This window comes from Siniperca chuatsi, linkage group LG18, assembly GCF_020085105.1.
Source record: "Siniperca chuatsi isolate FFG_IHB_CAS linkage group LG18, ASM2008510v1, whole genome shotgun sequence".
NCBI lineage: Eukaryota > Metazoa > Chordata > Actinopteri > Centrarchiformes > Sinipercidae > Siniperca > Siniperca chuatsi.
In genome coordinates this window covers 20,334,136-20,359,587 of record NC_058059.1, presented here as the reverse complement: position 1 = coordinate 20,359,587, position 25,452 = coordinate 20,334,136, and the positions used below count along the sequence as shown (strand labels likewise).

Here is a 25,452-nt window from a genome sequence, read left to right as displayed (position 1 = left end):
AGATGACTGGAATGACATTTGTCCCAGTTACATGATGCCCTGTTTGGACCTCTTGAAGGAAATGTAATGTAGTGGAGAGTTTAGAAGTGTTCAGTACATACACAAACAAATTGTTTAACAAGCCGTCAATATGATCGGTTTTTGCACTGGAGCTCCACTTTCTCGTGACGTCAGCTCAGCTGTGGTGCAGGATTTTACTCCACGGTTGAAAGCCTACTGAAAGACCATGAAAGCCACAGAAACAAACATGACAGGATAACTGCAGCAGATAGGTGGTTGCAAAACTAACCTTATGAACAGTGCTTACCGAGGCTTAAGGCCTTAGCATGCCTCAAATGAACTTGGTTGATGTGTTATCCCACTACATGTAAAGGCAAACTCTAGTAAGAGTAGAAATTTTAGTAGTCTTGAGGAGTCTTGAGTAATACAAATGCCAATAACAGTGCTCACTTCTGAAAAGCCTCTCTTTGAAGAGATTCTTGATGTTGCACTTGGCTGAACACATGAAAAACAGTGCAGTGCTTTGAAAGGTGATGCGATCACTTAAATTAGAAAAAAATGAATGAACTATCTTGAATTGGGATTGTTAATTTCCACCTCTAGTGGAGTTGAGAGCATGGTAGTTGAGTGGTTACACTGTCGTCTCAGACTCAGAACGTCCTGTCCAGGGACTTCCTGTGTGCAGTTTGTATGTTCTTCCAGTGTTCAAGTGTGTTTCCTTTGACAGTCTAAGACATGAAGATTAGATGCCCTGGAAAGGCTAAACTGCATGGAGGTGTGAATGTGTTTGCCTTTCCGTCTGTTAGCCCTGTGCGAGCCTTATGATCAGTGCATGCTGGGATATTCTCCAGCTGGATGGGATAACCAGGTCACAAAAAAGTGGTAATTTTAACTAACACACTTCAGCAGGGTGGTAACATCACATGAACGGCTTTGTTACTGCATACTGCATGTAGTAGATCATTACTAGGAGGATGCATTAAATGTTTCTACACTAGGTGGCAGTGCTGTCATCTTGTTCACTCACCACTCTTTGCTTCCTCTGCCACTGTCTTCTGGGATTTACTTTTTTTCAGCTCGTGAATAAAAAATATTTCAGTATTTAGATGGTTTGTGTCACTTCTTCTGCTTATTGTAAATCCCTCATGTTAGTGCATTAAATGATTCAATAATGAAATACATTAATCAGTTACAGTGATATTCATGTTGGATTGATACAAAATTAGCCAGAATTCATATGTAGAATAGTAAGTGGTAACCAAATATCAACCTGCCAGGCCTGTTCCCAAGTGAAAATCCACCATTTCCTGCATTGTAATGACCTAAAACTATTTCCAACATAAAAGTGTTCTTTGGCTTCAGGGGCACTTTCATGTGCCTTCCTCAGAGTCACATGAAAAAATGTGCGAAAAAGATGATAAAATATACACAGACTGAATGAACTGTTTGAGATTTAAATGAAGTGTATAATTTGTATTTTCACGATCGGCAAGGATTTTCGCTTTGGGTTTAATCCTAGCTTGCCTTTGAAAAGGAAAGTGTTTAAAGGGACAGTGCACCCCAAAATCAAATGCCATATAGTTCCATTAAAAAAAAAAAGGCCGATATCTCCAAAACTCTGCAACTCAAACCAAATCTAGATGGATAAATAGCACTACAGGTAAGAGGAAAAATATGTATTTTTGATTTTGGACTGTCCCTTAAAAGGACAAACTCCAGTTCACCTATATTTTTATTAGGAGAAATCAACCTTATTTCTCATCCATGAAATGATTAAATATACTGTATATTATGATGTTTATCAGGTGTGTTCTCTGCCCACTGGTAGATTTTCACAAAGAGGATTTACAGTATTTAAATGTGTGTGTTTGTGTTACACAGCAGCTACAGTACATCACCATGGTGGTCCTTCTTGTGTACAGTAATACCATACAGAGCCCTCTAGTGGTAGCTTCATGTCAAGTCAGGGATCTCTATGACACAGTAGGGTGCACAAGCTGCATTCAATGGAAAATTTAAAGTCTCCAATTCACCTAAGCTACATGTCGTAGAATTGTGGGAGGAAACGGGAGCACCAGGAAGAAACCCACACAGACCTGGGGAGAACATGCAAACTTCACAGTTTTACTCTCAGCTCTAAAGAAGATGTAACAGGACAGGACAATGGCCCCCACATGGCATCTCAACAACCATATCTCCTATGAAGTACATTCATATGCAAATGTAACAATTTATGAGGAAACATAACTACTAATGCATATAGAAACTGAGGTATGGTTAAGTTAGGCTAGTTCATTGGCTCAAGGTCATGGAAAGATTGTGGTCATGGTGAAAGTCCACCCAAAATCTATGGTTTGAATATGAAAAGTGGTTGTAAAAAGTTAATAACAATAATAATTAAAAACTTCTTAAACCACTCAAGCAGCATAATCCATTTCTTTATCCATTCCTATGGTAAGTATGCTCCAAACACATGTTTTTGCCAAAATATGGCTAAATGCACTGCTTTTGTAGGACAGTTAGGATACATTGATATATGCTCTTAAATTAAATCGTGTCCTTTGCTGTACGAAAACAAATTTTGACAGGAAAATAGATAAATAAATAAACAAACTGCTTTACAGTGTTTACTAAATGAATTAGGGATTTTCTGATTTTAAGTAAATAATAAATAAAAATCAAGGTTAAGCTTTTAATTTAAATACCTACAGACTTGATAACACAGAAAGGTTTCTACAGGTCATTCCAAGCCTCCCACACTGTCATTTACACTTGACCTTAAGATTTTGTTTTCTTCTTTTTCCTCTGATTTTATGAGGAATGAAAAGGTCTGCATGAACTTTATACACAAACCTACCGGAACATTAGTTTAGTGTTTATTTAAGTGGAACACTTAAGCTGTCCTGATTCTGTCCGAACTATAAGACAAGATGAAATCACTGACCGGACAGTTGTATGCTACTGACCTGAAGCTCAGTCTGGCTTTTAGAAATGTCCCAGGCTTGGCTTGTGCTTGTTTGCTGCCTTAAGAAAAACTCAGACTCAGACTTAGACTGTCTTTATTGTGAACCCATCTATATACAAGTATACATTTGGGATGAAATGCCATTTCCCAGGAGCCTATGGTGCAGCAGTTAAACAAGTAGACACTAAACAGTGCAAAACATAAAATATGCGACACAAAACGTAATAAACTGAACAAATCTGTGCATAACATAATAGTGCAAGAGACAAAGACTGTTATACAAAATAATATAGGCTATGGGACAGGACAGTAAGACAAAGACAATGTAACTGACAATAGTGCAGAAGGACCGTGTAAACTGTAAGGTAGTGCAAGATAATATGTAAACTATTTTTAGCAGCAGGTAGTAATTGTGGCTACAATACTAGAGCATAATTTTTACCTCACTAATACAATTTGGCAGAAACTCAAGACATACAAGTACATCACTCAGCTCATTTACTGTGAAATTATGTTATTTAAAATTTGACAGCTGCAAAATAAAGACATTTTATATCCAGGCACTATGTGAATAGATGAAATTTAAAAGGTGTCTTGATGAAGTCAGCAGCAAGTTGAATGAACCAGGAAAGAGAACTCAATGTGCCAATTGGCAGCTGACTGCTATTAAAACAAATGTTCAGTGACATGAGTATTAAATACATCTTACATGGTATTAGCTCCTTCCCGCATGCTTTAAGTCTTTTCTAATTAATTTTCATTCAGGCTGTCAACATTCAAATCAGTTATTTCAAGTCCACGCACACACACAATGAGCTTTAATAATTCCAAATGCCAGCCCCGAAAAGGTGTTAGGAAGAGGCCAGTTATTAGAATCATCAGTGAATGTGTGGAGTCATTCAAATATTTCTTTTGTGTTGTTTTTGGAATTCTTTTATTGTGTGCTTTGATTTGCTCAGAAGTAAAACAAAAATGGGAGAAAGCATGCAACAGCTTAAATTTTCTTGAGCTTCTGCAATAAAATGACTTTATTTCATCGTAACAAAAAACTTTGTATTCCTGTTCCGTTTGGTTGTGGCAGTGAGCCTGCGGATGCAGTGTCTGCTTCTGTATCAATGGAACAGCTGCAGGAATATGTTCTTCTTTAAGATCTTCAAGGACCTGCACACCCACATAGGTGTTTTAGTATATTCTGGCTGACTGCACCGCTGCTCAGGTTGAAGTTTGGAGGAGCTGTGCTAGGAATGATGTGAGTTCACCAAACTCAATGTACCAACAAGAAGGATAAAAATAAAAATTAAGTCTGTAGGCATAGTCTTGAGAAGAGGAAAGATAAGTGAAAACAGCTGTGTAGGTGTTCATTTTTGTGTAATGTCTGTGTATGTTCACAAATTAGGCTATCCATGCTATTCCTAGCCCCATTCTGGTTATTCCTCTTACTGAACCGGTTTCAGCAAGAACTGGCAGAATGCCACAGGTGTCTTCCCTTTTCTTAAGAGCTTTTTGGGAACTAAATAACGGGGGATCGCAACCTGTCACACCTTAAACAGGATAATCTCTGCCTTCATATTTGTATTTAGTAGCTCAAGTAGCCTAGCGAAGGCAAGGCATATTAGACTAAATATTAGGCATATTTAGCTACTGATTCTGTTGCTACATAGCGAAGTGATGAACAATCTGAAAAGCTCTCAGGGTTATCAGTATTTCGGGTGTGTTTTGTTAAAGGAGTTGGGACACAACCTTGGCTACCTAAAAGCAAAGAGCTAAGCTAAGTGAGTTCTTTTGGATTTGTCTTTGTTTGGTATGTGATGGAAACTGTAACATTGATGACAAGAACTATCCCTTTTTGTGTTTTATTCAGTGTTCGACATAAAGCCACAAATTAGTTTAGCTTGATTAGCGGTACAGTCAGGAAGTGTGCAACTTGTCCCTGAACTTTGTGTCATTTTAGCTAACGCTAAGCTAACTTAGTTTGTTACCACTATCCAGGGCCACTTTTCTAAATCGTCCTCCCAGCACCTGTTAGTGACAGGTTGATGTGGGAACACAAAAAGTTCGAAGAAAAGGGAGGACACCTGTAAGTAACTCTTGCAGACAGTGGTTCAGTGAAAGGAATAAGTGGAAGTCGCACCCATAATTCACGTAAGGTATCACCGGAGATAGCAACTGTGTGGGTACCACCACGGGAATACAGTCATGCTTTGTGGTGGACTCACAAAATAGAAATATATAATAGCTACAGGACTGCATTTCCACTGAAATGTTTGAATAAATGATGGGAGCACTGACATAAAGAAATGTGAATAAAATTTCTCTGTACTTTTACAGCTGCATAATAATGTTTTGGCTAATAGAAGAAGTCCAAAAACAGTAACGGACATACAGCTGGCTTATTATTATGATTGCTAACATGTCAGCAAACAATTTGCAAACTCAGCTGACACTCAACATTAGCATTAGTTTGGAGTTGTGTCTGTGTCCACCTGATGAATGTAAGTCCAATATTCACTCTCCTTTTAGTTCTGTTTTTGTCTTCACCAACCCCTGAAAAAATATCTGGCATTCTAGCTGCTAAATGTTCCATTTTCTTCACCAGCTAGACACTAACTTTGTCTATCTGTTTGGGGCTCAACAGGTGTACAGTGGGTTTATCTGAAATGCTTGGCTGAAAACAGCTAGCTGCTGCTGGAAACATGGTTGATGAGAGTTTAGACTGAACAATAAAGTAAATGTGCTGTTAAACTAAAACAATTAAGTAAAAGCTGCAGAATTAGTTATAATTCTCTGTGGGTTTATTACTGTGAGTATCTCCTTTGACATCCAGTTGTTTGAGTCATTAAATCATATTGATAAATGTTGCTTTAAATATAAATTTTAATATCCATGGATGAACATGCCCATAGAATTCCTACAGTTGCCTAAGTTGGACATTAAAATGTCACAACACATGAAACTGCTGTTAACAGAGTTATTCTCATTCATTTTTCTCATATTACAATTTTCTATGCAGCTGTTGTCCAATCCATCCAACTGAGTGAATATTTAAATCTGCTCTAGGTTATAGGAAGAAAATTTGAAAAACCATTTGGCCTTTGGCCAAAGCTTTATAAGCACTTGGAACGAATAATTCAGGAACCATAGAATGAAACAACCTTGTCCAATTTAATTTCAGCTAGCAGACAAGAATTCGTCACCTCTTGTGTTACAACATACCTCCATAGAAGGAGGTCGCCATGTTGTAGATAAAAACATCTTATTCTAAGGTAATGAAAACACAACAATTCAAACAAGTCTGTTTGTTTTGGAGAGGAGGAGACCTCTGCGGATAATTCAGCTTAAAACCTTGTGAACGTTTGTTAATGTTTTGATGTGAGAGAACCCTAGCGGCAGAAATTACATACTGTGCGTTTAAGCAGTAGGTGCATTTGGTGTAGTTACAAAACTTTTGCATACCTTTCCCACATACTCTTATAAGCTATCAAGGCAATGAGAATGCGTCTGAGAGTGTCAATAAAATGTCAAATTTATGCTCACAACCCCAACTCAAGAAAAGAAGACTCTCAGAAGATGTTTCAGAGAAGTCCTCCGATTTGACACACAACACAAACCATAATTTTCTCATCGCAAATAAATAGGCCTCTTTGACTTCCAGATGCAGTTACAATTCTTGTCATCTGCTTTACTCGCTGCTCAACAGTGTAATTAATCATGATCGTCGTATGTAATAAAACATCACCTTGCTAAGTCAACTGATTTGGTTAAACAGCACACGCTTGTCTTTCCTGTAATGGGAGCCTGGATCCATTTATCACATCAATCTTTTCCTTCATATGACAGCTGCTGCAACACTGTTTGAATGTGCTGCTTTTGAAAATGAGAGCTGCATGTTTAATAGGAATCGGATGCATTTATTTCCATAAATAATATCTGTACTGATGGAAGCAGACACAACACCGCTCGATTGCTCACACACACACACACACACACACACACACACACACACACACACACAAAACCAAACCAACGTGCACTCAAACACATACAGGTGTACACACATATAGATGGACACAGATTGATTTGGGCATGGATGCACACACACACACACACACACACACACACACAGAAAGCAAGCAGTGGTTTGATGTTTCTCCCTTTGCTAGTGTTCCTCTAGCACTGATATTGTGTTATGAGTCATTAGTTTTCAGGGTTTCTGTTTTTCTTTTCTCTTTGGAAGCCAAAACAAGGCAGCGTCTGCTGTGTAAAGCTATGAGTTTTAGCAAAACAGGATGGATTGTGTATGTTGATTTGACATTCAAACATGAGAAATAGTCACTGGAAATGAAAATGAATTTTCTTTGTTTATACTTTCAGAGTGAAACAGACATTATGCAGATTTAAATGTGTGATATAAGGCCAAGCGCGAAATGTCATTGTATTTATTATATAATTTTTTTTACATTCAGTCATGCCTCTAATGAAAAGTCAACACATCTCCTTCTGCTACTTGTTGCCTAATGCAGTGTAACATTGAGTCCTTGACTGCATAATCTCAGAAAACGAGAGCTGCATGTTTATTAGTTATCCAAGACAGTATAGTGGCTACAATAATGCAAAGTGTGGGAGCTTATAGAGGTTACAATAGTTTAAACATGGACGTTATCCTCCTGAACGGTCCCATAATGCCACTGTTTAAGTAAAAAATCTTGTGCAGCAATGCAGGATGAAGGAAACTCTTCTTATTATGCCCTAACCTTAGGTGAATGTAAAATGACAAATCATTTGTCTTCTAGAAATTCATTCAACATCCTGCATTTCTCAGATAAGTGTTTTCAGGTATTCATCACTGTTATGATGCCTGTAGGGTAAAAAAATGCCTTTAAGCCAAGCACAGCAAAGAAAAACAACTCTGTTCATAACAGGCGGAAGCAAAGGATTTATAGCTAAGAAGAAAGTTGTGACAACTTCTTAAAACAGATAAGACACCCAAAACATGTTTTTTAAAGCGATTAATCAATATTCATGACATATTTTTTAATAAAGCACTCACGTTATCTTGATATGTGTGATCTGGTGGGCTTTGTTTTGCTAATTAATGAAATCACTTTGTTGACACACCATAGATATTCATAAAGTATAATGCAATCCAATACAATCGCCCTGCAATAAAAACTACCCATTCGTTGAGAGTCTCCAATGTTAATGAGGGTCTACTTCTGTGTTGGCATAAGTCATGATAATCTTACACCCTTCTGTTAAAGGTTACAGTAATATATTTTTGTAGCTCCCATTGCAGCAGTGATTTAGTTTATTCAAAGTTAATTACCTTTTCATAATGTCACATTTTTATTTTGTCCACCTCTGCACATCACAAAGGTGGCCATACTGTGATTTTGTGAACTGAATAACAACAACCACACAGTAATGTCCTTCCATCATGAGCAACAAGTGGAAATTCATTTCCAGCCTTGGATACTAATAAAGTATGATTTAAAGCTCTGTTTATCCACATTTTTCAACAATGATTCAAATGAGTATGTATAATGTGAAAGTGGTCACTATGGAGGTTTTTGGCCTCTTTTAACTCAATGTTTTGGTTTTACGGCACTGATAAACTGACTGTACACTACCCACCCAGCACCAAACGGCAGGAAGACAAACGATTAGCCTATTGCGGGTTGAAAGACAACATACAGACGCAAGTTACAGAAGAACAAAGACGTCAGACAGGCGCTGCTTGAATTGCTCATGCATCAGTTTCAAACAACAGTGTTGTTGTTGTTGCATGGGGAAAACATGGCTCTGGAGATCTGTACTGCCAGAAAACCAGTAGTCACAAATAGTCCTTCGCCAAGACTGAGAGAAAATCGTCTGACACCTTTCGTTTATTTAACAGCACCACAAGCTATGATGTCAAACATTAAAAGTTGATTCAACACATTTAATACAGCCTCAACAAAAACAAAAACTGAACATTAAAAGCTTCACAGGTGTAGAATCAAGGGCCTGTGTTTGAGACTGTAGTGTATTGTATTGTTTTCCTTTTATTTATCTCAATAATCTCAAAATATCAACTGATATTTCTCCTTCCCCAACAACTAGTGCTAGTGTTTTATGTCCCTTTAAAACAGAGATCACACATGTAATACACACACTCCTACACCAGCTTCCAATTTCTCAGAGCTGCCAGTGAATGCTAATTATTTATTTAATAATTTTAATGATGATTTACAAGTATCTTGCCCTTAAGGGCTTTTGTGCAATCTGCAGAAATACCACTAATGTTGAACGAAATCCTGTCTCGGGAGTTCTTTTACAATGTCATTTCAATAAAATGCTGCTATCTCTTTCATTCCTTGCCAAGCACTGATGGTTATCCCTACTAACCCAGTGTCCATACTTGCAAAAAGGATTTTTGCCTTGCATTTTTTAACCAAAGAAGTTTGTTCTTTTCCAAAAGTCCCTTGCTGTGAATTCATACTGCACAGTTGTCTACTTGCTGGCCATTGAGCAGCTCCGCTTGACCGTTTTGACATGTAGTGCTCTGTTCAAGAACAGCTCAGTAGTGGCTGTTGAGTGTAGACAAAATATTATTCATTCACTTTCCCAAATCATTTTTTATTTGACACTCTGGGCATTTACACAGGCATAAAGCCTTAAGGCAACAGAGTCGTCTTTTGCCTGCTCTGGAGGCAAGTCACTATCGGCTGGCTTCTAATGCCTCTGAGGAGTATAAATATACATGTAAAATTTTTTCCCAGAGCCAAAACCGAAAAATTCCTACATTGCCTCAACATGCCAATCAAACAGCCTCTCCTGTAACGCCAAGAGAAAGGCATAAGACCTTGGTTGATCCGTGACTGGAGGGGTTCTGTGGTACCGGTGTTCGACTTGCTGAGAAACACCATGCCTTCAGCAGACTCTTACTCTGGATTTGTGCACTTTGAGCCTGCTCTGGACCACCGACAGATGATGATGAGGTCGAGAGAGCCCTGCAGCAACACCATGAGGAAACAATGACACTGTTTGGGGCTGAGAGAACAGAGGTATTAGATGTGGGGCCTGGACTGGAGGAATGGGTGGTAATGTGACCTTGTGGTTTAGCAGCTGATGCTCCAGTTCTTAGGCAGCGACCACGGAGTACATTGTGGAAGGCTTTCTTGAACTCCTGGCTGAAGCATGGGTAGATAATGGGGTTAATACAGCTGTTGAGGTAACCCAGCCAGAAGGTTATCTTAAAGATGGTTTCAGAAGGCTTACATGATGGGAAGATGGATCCTAGAGAACATGTACAAACAGATACATATCAAAATGTGAATGGAAACAGACACTAATACACCACTAATACTTACTAGAAAGCACTTAGGGAGGCAATACCTCCATGAAGGCTGAACAATCCTCTAAATTTACAGTATTTTAATAAATGAATGATTAATTGTCATACAAATAATTGTGATCAAAAATGTAATTATCTTTTTCTGTTCATCTTATGCCACTATTATAGTATAAGCCTAATGCTGTATTTTCTCACATAAAAGCCGGGTCTCAAATAATGACCGTGGTCGCCACAAACAAATAAATGCCGGCCCTAAATATAATATAATATAATGTGCATGCCAAAAAGCATGATACATATCCATCGTATTCATTTAATACATTCAAACAATATATTCATGCTATTTTCAACATTTTGTTGTTCTGGATTACTCATCTTAATTGTTATTGTCAGATTTCAGTGACTGCAGGTGTATGTGTGTTAATGTCCCAGCCAAACTGTATTTTGTAGTAACAAAGTGCCACAATATGGAAATAGCTACATTTTAAGTACGGGAACTGTGCAAGTCACTGAATTTTTCACAACACAGTCCTGCAAATAAAATAAAAGCCTTGTTAGGAAATGAAGGGATTCTATCTATTATAATGCTAGAGGTCTTTTAATTTGACACGTATACAGTAACAGTTGTGTAGGCCTACCTAATGTAACCAAAATGTGGTTCAAAACGGTTAATTCATGTAGAAGGATGCTTGATTTTATTTTCAAAAGTTAATATGCAACAGGGAAACACAAAGCCATTCATCCAAGCATTTTTACACAAATTATCTAATTAGAAAAGCTGGATGGAAGCAACAAAATTTGACAGAACTTCCAATATCCAATATTTCTTAAAAGGCTTTACACTTGCTTGCAGTGTTTTTTTCCCTTTTGTCAATAAAGAGCTTATGCGACAAATAAGTGATGGAAATGCGTTTGTATATTGAAATTAAGCAGCAAAGGACTTTCTGTAAATGATCTCCAGCATAACTTTCCACAGAGCTGTCAAACGCACTGCTGGACCCATAGGGGAGACTCTCCGCTATAAATAAAGAGACCTGTTATTGGCACCTCTCTATCAACTCGCTTGCTCAACTTGCTTTGGAAAGCAAGAAATATGAGCTCATATGAGCTGAAACAAAAGAACCTGCCTAATAGCAGTAAGATGTAGACAGCCAGGCTCTTTTTTTCATGTTTTGCACCTGACATTAGAACCTTCTGCTCAGTTATTTGCACAGTTTATTTGCTTGAACCCAGCTGATGGAAACGCACCTAATTCGCAAATTTGTTGTGACATTTCTAACACTGGCTTAAAATGAATCTAACGATTGTGCAAAATGATTGGCGTCAGCTCAAATAATCGCAATCAGGCGATCATGTAATAATTGCGACAGGGCTAGTTTTGGTGAGAAACACGCAAAAATAACTTTGTTTACAAGAAAACCCCACAGGGCACATTTAAATTAATCATGTTGATGTAGCACCACCTATTGGTGAAATGTCATTAAATGTTGCACAAGTGCTCGGAGTTGTACCTTCTATGTGTGGTTACAATCATGTCACATAAGCCGCACCTCCAAAAATTTGGAAACCAATTGTGGGAAAACATTGTGATATATCAATGAAACACAAGAATAATGTATAAAGTTTTAGGGGGGCTCATCCAAATTATGTACGAAATTTGAACATTAAATAAAATGTGCATGTTTGATAGTGAGGAAAAAAAGTTTTGTAAAAACCTCAAAAGGGCACAAAGCCAATTCAGGCGTAAACTGATTTGTCTTGAACCACAGAATCCAGAAAAGAAATTAGCTTCTACACCTCATGGTTCAAGATTTATGGATTATTACCGATATATATGATGACTATAGCTACAAAAATAAGACCCAAGATGTAATAAACTGCAATCATCCTTTATGAGTCATAACAATGCTTTACAAATGGCCACTTAATGCAGTTTTCAAGATATTCTGCTAACTAACAAGCAAGCATACAGTACAAGACTGAAAACTGCCTCCTTGGCAGAGAAAGTAAAAGCTGTTAAATTCCAGACAAAGGTCTGATTTTCATGTGCAAAACCGATTTTTATAAAAGCAATGCTTCACGGCAGCGTTATTTATGGTGCCACTGATGAGAAGCAGTCACTACATATGTTGAGCTTGAGCTTGGTAAGTATACTGTACTGCGCTGCAGTAAAAGGCGGACGACCACTAAGTGCTTCAGCATAAAACAGGATTTCCATCTTAAGTGCTCGGGAAAAATATAAAATAAAAAATTCAGTGGTTGTTGAAATCCTTGAATCTCAGACTATCATTGACTCAGAGCTTGAATGAGCGCTGCGCTGTGAGCCGTGAAGGTCTGTCTCAATTGAAATGCATAACTATTCTCTGAAGACTGTCTGCCTCTGGGAGGCCACAGGGTGACTGAGGATGCCTCCTAGCATTACAACCCATTAAGCCTCATTGTTATCTATAATAGCTTTCATAGGAGGGAGCAATAGTTTGGTTCATTCCATTTCATCTCACAGCAGAAGCCCATTCTGCTCCAATGTGGTGTTTTATTTGGTCTATTTGGTTGCTTGTAATTGAATTTCTTCATGTCCCTTCTGAGAAACTCGAGCAGTATAGTCAAGGCACAGCAGGGAAGGTCTTGACTCACAATGTTCATAGAGCAAAACATATCATCAAGCAACATAATACAAATGATTCAGGCCTCAAAAGCTTATGCATTACAGTAGGTGTAGCTACAGTGCTAAACCACAGGAGGGTTGCTGTTAGATCTACATGTTAAAGGCTCAGTCTATATTTTCAGCAATGGTCGCGGCACAGCTCAATGGATGGCAATGTTGGTCTGTTGGCCCATCTGTCTGTCAGTCGGATGGTCAGTTGATCAGTCCACCACTTAGGTCCAGACTGAAACATCTAAAAAGCTATTGGATGGATTGCCATGAATGGGGAAAGGGGATCCATGCAAGACATTCAGATATCCATGGTGTCCAGAGGATGAATTAATTACTTTGAATTAAATCCTAATTACTTTGGTGAGCCCCTGATCTTTCCTGTAGCACCACCAGCAGGTTAAAGTTTCACTTATTGAGTCAAATATCTCAACATCTACTGGATAGATTGGCAAAAAAAAAAAGTACAAACATACATGGTTCCTAGACGATGAATCCTAATGACTTTGATCCCTTGACTTTTTCTCTAGCTCAACCAAGAGATTGACATTTGTGCTTCTGAGTGAAATGTTTCCACAACTATTAAATGGCTTGACATGAAATTTGGTACAGTCATTCATGTTCCTCCTTAGGATGAGTTGCAATAACTTTGGTGATCGTTTCACTTTTCATCTAGAGCTATTATCGCATCAAAATTGCAATTTTTCTAATACTTTGGTTCATGACCGAGCACCTGCAAAACTAATGATATTCCCATCAGCCTCAGCTGCTCTTTGTGTTTAGTGCTAATTAGCAAATGTTAGCATGCTAACATGCTAAACTAAGATGGTGAACATGGTTAACATTACCTGCTAAACATTAGAATGTTAGCATTGTCATGGTGAGCATGTTAGCATGCTGATGTTAGCATTTAGCTCCATGCATCACTGAGCCTCTAGCATGGCTGTAGACTCTTAGTTTTCTTTTACCGTATATATTTGAGGTATTTCAAACATAATTTGAGTTTGAGTAGACCTGTTTCTCTCCTGTGTTTACCAATATTACAAATCTAAATTAGGGCTGCACGTAAACATTATAGTCTGTAAAATGTTAGAAAATAGTAAAAAAAAAAAAACCATCACGGTTTTACAGAGCACTAAAATTGCTTGTTTTGTCCAACCAATAGTCCAAAACCTCAAAATATTCAATTTACAATGACATATAACAATGCAAAGCAGAAAATAGTCACATTTTAGAGGCTTTTGGCAAATAACTGATTAATAGGCCCTTTCATTCCCTACTCTACCAAAAACAAAAGAAAAGTGCTTTAATTGATATGGATGAAATCATAACTGCTACTAAGCTTGCATGTAAACAGATCCATCTCCATGACAACTGAGCAAGCTCCATCCGCTGATGAAGACTGTATGATACAGCTGAAAGCTCCAGAAAACGCTAGCAAGTGGACCTTGAGTCGGTATTGTTTTGTCAAACTGAGATTCAGTTATTGTGTTGCGTTAAATCCCTGTATTAAAAGACCTGTTAATCAATTTAAGACAGACAACAGCTCCCAGTTTTTTGTAAAGCAACCCTTTTGTTTACATTTGGATTACACATTGGGCCTTTTATTATTGCTAGTTATGAATGTACACACTGGCAAATAAAAGAGAAAAAGATAACACATATTATTTGTCCAGATGATGTGTTTCATTCATGTCTCCTCCATCCTGCATAATATATTGTTTCCTCCTTCAGTAAGATTACAGTTTGTGTAACCGAATACACGTTTCATCTATAATCTCACCATCTGTGACCTCGGAGGTAACTGCTGACAGACAGACCCTTAAATACACATTGGTTCACACTGACAATCACTTATCTCAGTCAAGACATAAGAGTTATTTCAGAAGCAATTAAGATTTTAGATTATGTTTCACAATGCTTGGTTTCTGTCCTCACGTACATCTACGATAACATCGCTGTTATCACCTTCTTGACAAAATGTAGGTATAATTTATTGAAGATAAAGTTGAGAATATCTGGCTTCGTGGACATTTACCTTTTCTTGAGCTCCTGAAATTGTTAACTGAAGCTCATATCTACAGTGATGTTTGACTACAACAGCAGAATATTCCTTATTTTTAATGACTTCATTTATATTCAGTTTTGCTTCTGCTAACATTTTAATTAAGATTTTATATATTCTTCAGAATAAAGCAGGCCTCTATAAGAAAAAGTATCAAATAAATAATTAATGCTCTTATTATGACATCAGTTAATTTCTGAATCATTTAAATCCCTTTTTAGATTCAGAGAATACATTATTTCCACAAGAATTCCACAGCAGATCAATCATTTTAAGGTTCTCTTTTTGTAATTTTCCCTTAAGTTTCGCCCCATTTTGTGCCTCTTATTGTCTCATTATCATTGCAGTCATTGTAAAGACTTGTTTTTCTGAAAGATAAATCTGTGGAAACCTTTCAAAATCCAGAAGGTTGTCTAACAACACTTACTGCTCTGCCCCGTATAAAAGATTTTTATAAAATATTTAAATGTTTCATTTCTATCCACACAAAGATGGTGGCTGGAAGTGACATAACACCTTGATTATTTTTTATGATGCATCAGTAAGATGTTTTATCATTAGGTAGATTTATATCAAATTAGTTCTATCAAGTTAAACTGCTAGAGGTCAGAAAAAACAAGATTTTCAACTGGTTTTAAGTTTTTCATGCAAAGTATCACATTTATTTTTCTTGAAAATGATGACAATAAATACTGAAACATTTACCCAATAATTACACTTTTTAATTTTGTTGATGTGTCGTACAAAACAAACAAGTAAGCCTACATATGTCACTTATGGCTACCATCTTTTATTTCATTAAAGCGGCTATAATCGATATTTTTATAATAAAAGTATCAAATGACAATGTGCAAACAATGTGAAAAGGGTCGCTTGTAGTGACGAACCTACAGAGAATTATCACCTGAATCTGCAGCTCCCCTCGGCTTTACGGAGCTTTATAGTGAGTTTCAGCACGCTGTTTTGCTGTCTGGCCCGCAACTTTACTGCTTTGATTCACTCTCACTGCTCTCACAGTGTCGTTTTCGGATGCACAAGGCAGCTGTTTTTAGTGAAAAAGCTCTAAAAACCCACTGTACACTCCCTGCTCAGAAGCAAACAGCAGACAGACACTGTTAGCAACTAGCTGGTGAACATACTGTAGTGGAGCATTTAGGAGCTAACGAGGCAGATAACTTTCTCTGGAGTTGGCAGTTGCTCCGTAACTGCTGTAAATAAGCAACTGTTAAAGGTGTTTAAAGGTGATGATATGTCAATGTCGTGCTTGTTTCCACTCCCCCAAGTGGCCAAAAAAACAGTTACTGCAGAGGGACAGTTCACCCCAAAATCAAAAATACATATTTTTCTCTCACCTGCTATTTATCCATCTAGATTGTTTTGGTGTGAGTTGCTGAGTTTTGGAGGTATCGGCCGTAGAGATGTCAGCCTTTGGGATGCCTAATGGGGCTATATGGCACTTTGCTGCTGAGTTTTTCAAATGTACCCAGTTACTCAAGATAATCCACAGATTTGTTGTGAGCAGTTTCATGCAGGAACTATTTTCTTTCTACCAATAGTTCCTACATGAAACTCCAGTGCCATATAGTCCCATTATATAAAAAAATGCAGACATCTCTACGGCTGCAATTCAGGAAACAAGTTAAAAATCTTTTTTATTGTCCTGGACAGAAGAGTCTTTTGGTAATAAAATAAATTTAAAAAACAGCAGTTAGTGGTGTTAAATGTGCCTTTGGGTTTTTGAAAGATCTTTCAGAGAAACAGACCCTTAGCTTTGTGACTTGAACATAATAATAATGATGATAATAATAATACATGAAAAGGCACAAATTGGGGATATGTCAAGTTAAAAGCAGAAGTTAGGAAGTACCTACCGATAGGTAAAACCAGGAAAAAAGGGAGCCAGCACAGAATGAAACACCCGACAACAATGCCAAGAGTCTTGGCTGCCTTCTCTTCTCTTGAGAACTTCAACAACCTTGGCAGAGAAAAAGTGGTGCGTTTATGCCTTGCGGTCCCCTCGTCATCCTCCTGCTTCCCTGTCTGAGCAGCATTCCCTCTGTGTATCCTCAGCATCACCCCCTCTGTCTCAACCCCATCTCCCTTACTGCCCTTCCTGAGGGATTTTGTCTCTCTCTTTGCCACAGTATACACGTGGCAGTACATGGCCAGGATGATAGCCAGAGGTATATAGAAAGATCCTAGTGCTGAGAACAAAGCGTAGCCGGGCTCCTCAGTTATTCGGCACACGGTCTCATCTTCTGGGTCGGGCTCCTTCCAGCCAAACAGCGGGCCCACAGATATAGCTGCCGAGAGTCCCCAGAGAGCAGCCACCGCGGTCAGGCCTCGCCGCCCTGTAGCTATGGCAGGGTAGCGCAGAGGGTAGCTGACAGCCAGGTAGCGGTCAATTGAGATCACACACAGGCTGAGGATGGAGGCAGTGCAGCAGAGGACATCCAGGGCGGCCCAGACGCTGCAGAAGGACCGGCCAAACACCCATCTGCCGAGAGCCTCCGAGGTGGCGGAGAAGGGCAGGACGGCGGAGCTGAGCAGCAGGTCGGCCGCTGCCAGGTTGGCGATGAAGTAGTGTGTCACAGAGCGCCAGTGGTGGTGGAACAACACTGACAGGATGACCAGGATGTTGCCAAGGACCCCAAACACTAGAAACACCACCAGCACCATCCCCAAAACCACCGCCTTGGCTACATCCACCTCTGGGTAGGCGGAGGAGCTGCAGTTGGGACAGTGATCTGCTGCAGAAGAAATACTTGTGTTCTCAGCAGAAACCATTGTAATCTGTTGGGTGTATTAAGTTCTCCTTTTTCTGCTCCTCCTAATGCAAAAGATTAAAGCTTTTCCTGCTGCATAAACTGCTCTTCCAGTTAATTTGTAGATGCAGCGGCTCTTGCCAAGGCTCCACCGATCACGTGGCCTTGGCCAGGGTTCTTTGGCAGAATCTCATATTTAGTAAGAGAAACACTGCCACAGTTTGGCATATTTAGTCCAGAGTAGTTTAATAGAAATGACAAATATTCATGTGGCAGTCACTGATGGATTTGGGATGTCATGTTCAGCCATGCTGAAAGGCTTTCTTGCAGGAAACCTGTTAAAACAAGAAAAGAGATAAAGTATATTTAATAACACTTTATAATCCAAGGCTTTTATAAATACCCCAAACAGGCTCATTACCTCTTAAATGCTGTTCTTTCTTCGGCAGCGTAGGAACAAAACTTCACACATAAAATACAACACATTAAAGGTAAATGTCTAAAAAAAATCATCATACAGCACCCAGTCATGATTAAAGAGTAAAAATATCACTCAATAGTCTCTTTTCAGAGTGCACAGTCTATCTGTTTGCAAATTATTCTCTCTTCATTACAGCTGCATTAGAGAAAACAGGGGTTATGCTTGAGTGAACTAAGTGGCATTCACAATTTCCTTTTCATCCGAAAAACATTACAGCCCACTTGTCTTTTTGCCTCTGCAAGCAAACAACTGACAACCACAAAACACCCCATTATTAATATCTGATTTTTGTTTAACCTTGATTTAACCAGGCAGATCGATGAAATGGAAAATGTTTTTTTTACAGACTGTGAGGATACAATAGAGCTCCTGAGCAGCAGGGGTGGCGAGGATTAGAATAGAAAGGGGGAAAAAAATTAAACAAAATATAATCAAAAACAACTGAGGTAAAGACAAGGACACCACAGCAGCAATAATAATCCTTGGGGCAAAAAGAAAATCATCTGTGGCATTATGAGAAAACCAGTCAGCCCTGCAGGGAATACAAAGATAAATGAAAGCAGAGGTCTTTCTTTTAAGAGCAGGCATTCAGCTGGAGCCTGTGATGGCTTTCTGTGAAGGTCTTGTGTCTGCAAGCTCGGCTCTAACTCAACCGCCGGATGACAGGCCAGGAATTGAACCTTGAGGAGGGCACTATATATCCATGGCGAAGGCTTCGGCCGCTGATAGTCCAACTCAGTACCACTCTCAGTGTACGTGTTGGAGATCCGGGATGTCACTGAGTTAGATAAATGCCGGCAAGGAAAAAAGAATGAAAAAGCAGCCGCGATAAAGCCTTCGGAGAGCAGAGTCATGCTTGTCACATGTTAGTGCAAGATCAAAGGCTTTCACTCATGGCACATACCACCACGAGGCGGAACGAAATTCACCCAAATAAACACTTGATGCAGGGATCAGTAGTCGGAGAGGGAATTGAAATGAAACAGGCGGTGAATGGATATCTCGGATTGTTTCAGCTGAATGGCTAAACGCAGTGATATTTGGAATACATTTTCGGTTGTAATGGGATTTCTCGGTGTGGTGAAGTGCTTGCGCAAAGAGATTAGCCGCATCTAAAAAGTTTATTTCCTCAGCCTACCTGTGTTTGAGGACTACTGTTTCCATGAGAAGTGTCAGGCAGGAAATAGATTTGCACTGGCATGAGGTAATACAGTAGAAACAATTCAACAAAGGTAAAACAACATTATACAGAGAAATGCAAGATGTCATGCAGTATTCCTAAGTTCTCCTATGTCTCAAGGCAGTGCAATCTGTATTTTAAGACAGGGTGAAAGCAGCGCTGTGACAAAATGATGAAGCGGTGTGTGATGTGTTAAATGACCTTTTCGGTCTGCTCCATTATTGACTGCCTTCCCTTCCTTTCCAGCCCCATCCTGTGAGTTTTTGGCGTCATTTATTCCAAATTTTTACCAGACAAAATGGAAATGTTGTTGAGCTGCTTGTGTTCTGAGGGCAGGGGCAGTCATGAGATACCAAAACAAATGCAAAAACAGCATGACAAGTTCTCACATTTAAACAATGGAGGGATTATCATGCCTGTGCATTTCTCCAGATATGAAACTGAGGTTAAGATCATTTGTCCTACAATACTTGTTAAGTGAGTCAATTGACCTACACATCATGTAGAGGAAGTCTGTAATCAAGAATGAATAAAAAGGTCACAAATCCTATTGATGCGTTGACCTTTGTCCTATAGGAAAGAGAGCATCAAAATGCATCAAGGTGTTTGATCAGTCCACCTTTTTGGAGCACTCACAATTGATTAATTGCCATTTATCAAGCAAAAATACCAAATATTTGCTCATTTCTGCTTCTCAAACATGACAATGTGCTGCTTTTTGTTTATTTTACAGTGTATTGCTGTAAATTGAATACCTTGAGGTTGAAGACATTACCTTGGCCTCTGAGAACTTGTGATGGACTTAAAATACATGTTTACTCAATTCAGTTGAAAAGAAAATAATATAGGGATTAATTGATAATGATAATCATCACTAGTTGCATCCCTAAGGTCATTTTCTTTCAGCTGACCGGCAGATCATCCCAACAGTGAGACTGCATACATCTCCCATTCTCTGCAGATAATATTTGATTAAAAGCTATCAGCGAACATCATTACACTCCAATTTACATCCGAAATCCAAAGGTCTACTGCTCATCTTATGGCATTACTGGATCTCATGGAAAGATGGTGCTTTGCCCTTGAAGAAACTTTCCCGTTAGCCTCCTCAGTCTGAGTGGTCATTACAGAATTGAAACAAGTCAGCCAATTAAATCTATGATTAGAATCATAATTAGGATTTTGTTTTAGAATAGGGAATATTAGCAGGCATATTAAATGGCTTAATGTAGTCTGACCAATGGCATATTCAATCAGAACTGCAGTTCATATGCACAGGACAGCATTATTATCACAAGGGTAATGTGCACAATGTTAACACAAGTCCTCCTGACAACATTTCGTCTATGCAGCAGATCAGGAGGTTCTGTTCTTTTGAAAGCATCACTCTTGCTATCACTCTGTAACATATGGAAACTTCTCTTCTCTTCTCTACTTCTTGTGTTACACAAATCCCCATACATTCATTATATTTGTCATCATGAAGGTTTAAAAAAAAAAAAGATTAAAGTTTGAGCACTTTGCTGCACCTGCTCACCTGAAACACACCTGATGTCTCTTGTGCACACAGGCTAGGGCTGGATCTAACAATTATTTTCTTTTCTTGATTTTTCCATCGATTACTTTTGAAATGTATCAATTTATTGTTTGACATATAGTGTCATGAAAAAAGTGAAAAATGCCCATCACAAGTTCCTAGAGCCCATGTACAGTTTTGTCCTGCTGTCCTGACATTTGAAAAGCTGGCACCAGAAAATGTTGTTTATTCCCCACAACACCAAATGTTGACTAGAGTAAGTTTCCTTGCATCGTATCAAACAAATGAAAACCAACATCCTTTTCAAGTACACACATGAATCTCCTCAACATGGTAATCTATTCTGCTACCGGTGTAGACTGCTGTAGAGTTCATATATCATTTGTTCCTACAAACACTGTAACAGTTTCTGTCAGGTCTCTGGAGCAGTGCACTATCGTGATGAATTACTGTACATTTGAAGTCCATTTCTAAAAAGCTGTACTCTCCGGGGGGAACAGTCATTGCCTTAAGTTCATAATTCAAAACCTCCACAACATTAATCATTATGTTTTATCAACCTTGAACACTAGCTACACACTGCCCTTCAGAAAGGACAGTTAAGTGTTTTGTCTTGTGCTTTTTTTTAACCTTCTTCAAGGGTCTAAGGACAGAGGCTGTCCTATGCTGTACAGATTGTAAAGTCCCTTGAGGCAAATTGGTGATTTGTGATATTGGGCTATAAAATAAAACTGACTTGACTTCAGTCTTTCTGAAGAGGTTGTTGTTAGCGTTTATTCCCAAATGATAGATTTATCCCAGAGGATGACAATGTTTCATTTCCTTAGGCTTCAATCCATGAGCCTTTGCAGTCTCCTAAAACTATAATCATTCATCATTTTCTTTATATTCATAAAATATTTTGATTTACATCCCATTCCCAGATTAAGGTAGCCTACCTGTTAAGGGTAACAGCCTATTGTTTTTGTTCATTAGAACTATTATTGAATCTATTTGTACATTAATTACACTGCTCTTTACTTTTATCATGTTTGAATACTTTTTAAATATGCAAGGAATAAACAAACACTGACTGGAAATTAGGCTGCATGAATCAGCCCAATGAACTGATGGTGAAAATAAAGGCTAATTTTCGTAATGTGCTCATCAGTGGCCTATTGAGAAAAAACAATCACCACATTCTCCACCTGACTAAAAATAATCAAAAATAATCCTAATGATCCGTTATGGAAATCAGCCTGTGAGATGATGAGACAAGAAAAAAAGACAGAAGAGTCTTACCTTCTTCAGACATCTCACTGCACCGAGTTTGAAAAAAAAAAGGGGAAACAGTTGAGCTAATTTTCTCTGAAAGCAGTCATGCGCTGCTCTGTCCGCCACAGACAGCCCGCAGAGCTCCCCTCTCTCCTGCCATCCTCCTGCCTCCTCTGCTGAGAGAGAGTCACAGTGGACCACCCGACCTGCTCCTCCGGGGCCCCGCCCCCTCAGACGACGGCGCATACCTTTTAATTAGCTGGTGTTCACGTGCCCTGACCCGGTAAGAGCCAACAAAGCAGTTATCACACTCTTACATTAATAATCATCAATAACTAAAGCAGACTTATTATGTGTTTTTCAAATTTTTTTTTTAATTACAAGTAACATGGAAGGGAGTCATTTTCTTTAGGTACAAAAAAATGCACCTGGAATTTATAGTTGCCTTGGCTAACAACTCTACACACACCATTTCTTTTTAGGGTTTTAAAGGATAAGTATTGTGATCGCTATATTTTTTGTATTGTCGACAAATCCCATGAAAAGACCCAAAACCAGCTAAAAATCGATATACAGTGTGCAGCAAAAGCTTGATGCATATTATTCCTCTGTGCCATAGAGCTCCATTGTAGTCACTGGGTGACATGTTTCTTCATTACCATGAACACACACAGTTTGTTTTAACTCAGCCACACATGCCATGTAAATACTCACTAGAGCACCGAATGTGTATTAATCCACAACTGAAAACAGTCCCCAACACGACTATTTTCTCCTGATGGTTTGCTAAAAACTACAGTGCCCATCTGTTTTAGACAATTATTTAGTCATTTTCTAAAATTACACAACATATTTGTGACATTTTTAAAGATTTGTATTCAGTAAAAACAAAAGGGCTTGGGACTGAGTGGCACAGACAGGACAGGGAAGTCTGATTAACATTGTTAGACCCTGACTAGTGGTAAGGTAAGAACTGTGGTATTATCAGTAAACTAAAAGTTTGTGGACACCTGAACCTTACACCCATTTGTGATTGTTGAACATGTCATTCCAAAACCATAGGCATTAATCTTCTGCTGTAACAGCCTCCACTCCTCATTTCAGGCTGTCCACCAGGTTTTGGGACCTGGCTGTAGGGATTCAGCCACAAGAGCATTAGTGAGGTTGACATTAAAGTTGGATGATAAGGCCTGGCTCACAGTCGGCATTCCAGTTCATCCCAAAGGTGTTGGACGGAGTTGAGGTCAGGGCTCTGTGCAGGCCAGTCGAGTTCCTCCACACCCAATCTCGGAACCCATCGGCTATAGTCTACGCCGATTTAGCCCCTGGCCTATGTTTCTGGGCTTCTGATGTAGCAGATATCTGGATAACAGATATCCAGGCCAAGACTTCCTCTTCTGCGCGCTGGTCATTGTTTACAGTCTGATTAGCAATCTCGAAACCCATCAACTATCGTCTGACTACGATTTGAATGCAGATAGATTTATAGATTGCTAAAGCTAAAGCTAAAAAAAGTCATCAGACGATAGTCGATGGGTTCTGGAGATTGCATTTCGGCCAAAGCGTTGTGCCTCTTTTGCTCTCCACGTGGACTGGTTACCCTGCATGCAACCAAAGCCTACTCAAACGTGATTGGTCAATACTACTCGGACTACAAATAGACTACAAACGGAAACCAGAATGCTTTCGAAACCAAAATCTTGTCCCTTGCCTACAGATTCTGCATTTATATGTAGATATCTGCTTATTGAGATTACTCCACACCAAACTGGGAAAACTATGTCTTTATGGACATAGTTGGACTTTGTGCACTGGGGGTATTTTCATACTGAAACAGGTAAGAGCCTTCCAAAACTGTTGCCACAAAGTCGGAAGCACACTGTTTGGAGGACTTTTAGTCAGTCAGAAGATGAAGGACATGTACTGCTCCAGGGGCTGAAGGGAATGACTCAGTCCTGGTGGTCCCTATCTTTATTTTGCAGAGGGACACCAAATGTACTGAGGCAGAGGGTTGGGAGGGGTCCAGTACATCACTAATACGTCGAGGATGACAAATAGGCTATTTCTTCTCTCAGGTTATTGTTTCAGGTTGAGTTGTTTATGGCTTCTGCGACAGCTCCGTGACCTGACCAAGGGTGTCTCAGATGCCGCTGAGGGCCCTGGCAGCAGTGTTCACTTTGACATTTTTTTCTGTCCCGAATGCCGGGGTGATGCATTCATCTTCAAACGACAGAGTTGTCTCATAAGTCTGCTGCCGCCAGGTGTATTGATCTAGAGTATTGATCTTTCTAGTCTATGCGTTTATATTGCAACTTTCAGTGTTCATTTTGGGCTGTCCTTATATTGTTCTTAGACTGGCCTCCCTGTTCTTCCTGTCTGAGTATAAAAAAGTGTTTTGTTGTTTAGAATCTGTGGAATTTACATTGATGATAAAAAGAGATTAAGGCTTAAAATTGTTGCTTTGATCAAATTAACAAGAGAGGTCGGTTTGCCAGGTGAAGCACACAATGTTGAGCTCATCAACATTTGGATCGTTATGCTGAGTTTATTCCTGACTTTGACAGAACAGAAACTGCCTATTTACATTCATCTCATGGATGCAGGTCCCACCACCCCTGAGCGTTGTGAAGAACATAAAAGTTTGCAGATGAATATTTGGTGATGCACCTGGTATTTTAAGATAATTCCCATGATCACAGAGCTGGCTAATGCTTGTGTGACTTCTACTTGACTGCACGGTGTCAGAGCATAAACTTTATTTTACCCAAGCAGGGCTCTGCAGAGGCTTAAAAATTGCATTCCATTATTTCAGTGTTTCAAATGGAGGGATGTGTTGATGTCAGCTGTACGTTTTTTAGCCATGCCAGCAGTGTGGCTCCATGATGGCAGTGTTGGTCTGTCAATCTACCGCTTTGGTCCAGACTGAAATTGATTCCCATTCAATTTTGTACAGACATTCATGGTCCCTGGAGCAAGAATCCTAAAGATTGGTCTTATCCCCTGACTTTAGCGCCACAAGCCGGTCAAACTATTATCTATTATCTAGTTAAATATCTCAAGAACTACCTGATGGATTGGCACAAAATTTTGTACAAACATTTATGGTTCCCAGACGTGTATCCAGGGCTTTTCCTCAAGCGTCACCTTGAGGTTGACTCTTTTTAATGAAATTTTTAGGCAACTATAGGATGGATTGCCATGAAGTTTTGTATAGAATGT

General features: G+C 39.0%; 1 protein-coding gene across 1 annotated transcript; it reads right to left on the bottom strand.

Moving 5' to 3' along the window:
• Positions 1-3,042: 3,042 nt before the first annotated feature.
• adra1ab (adrenoceptor alpha 1Ab) lies at positions 3,043-22,394 on the bottom strand. Its single transcript, XM_044174969.1, has 3 exons — positions 22,261-22,394; positions 16,888-18,116; positions 3,043-10,240 (listed from the first exon to the last, which is right to left on the bottom strand). Exons 2-3 carry the CDS (start codon positions 17,801-17,803, stop codon positions 9,765-9,767), a joined length of 1,392 nt encoding a protein of 463 aa, XP_044030904.1. The 5' UTR covers positions 17,804-18,116; positions 22,261-22,394; the 3' UTR covers positions 3,043-9,764.
• Between the last annotated feature and the right edge of the window lie 3,058 nt (positions 22,395-25,452).

What these genes read in the sequence shown, in the direction of transcription:
- adra1ab (XM_044174969.1), bottom strand. Translation starts at nt 17,803, where the DNA reads ATGGTTTCTGCTGAGAACACAAGTATTTCTTCTGCAGCAGATCACTGT. An exon ending in TTTCCTGGTTTTACCTATCG is followed by an intron (nt 10,241 to 16,887) that starts GTAGGTACTTCC and finishes CATGTTCTCTAG; the next exon opens with GATCCATCTTCCCATCATGT.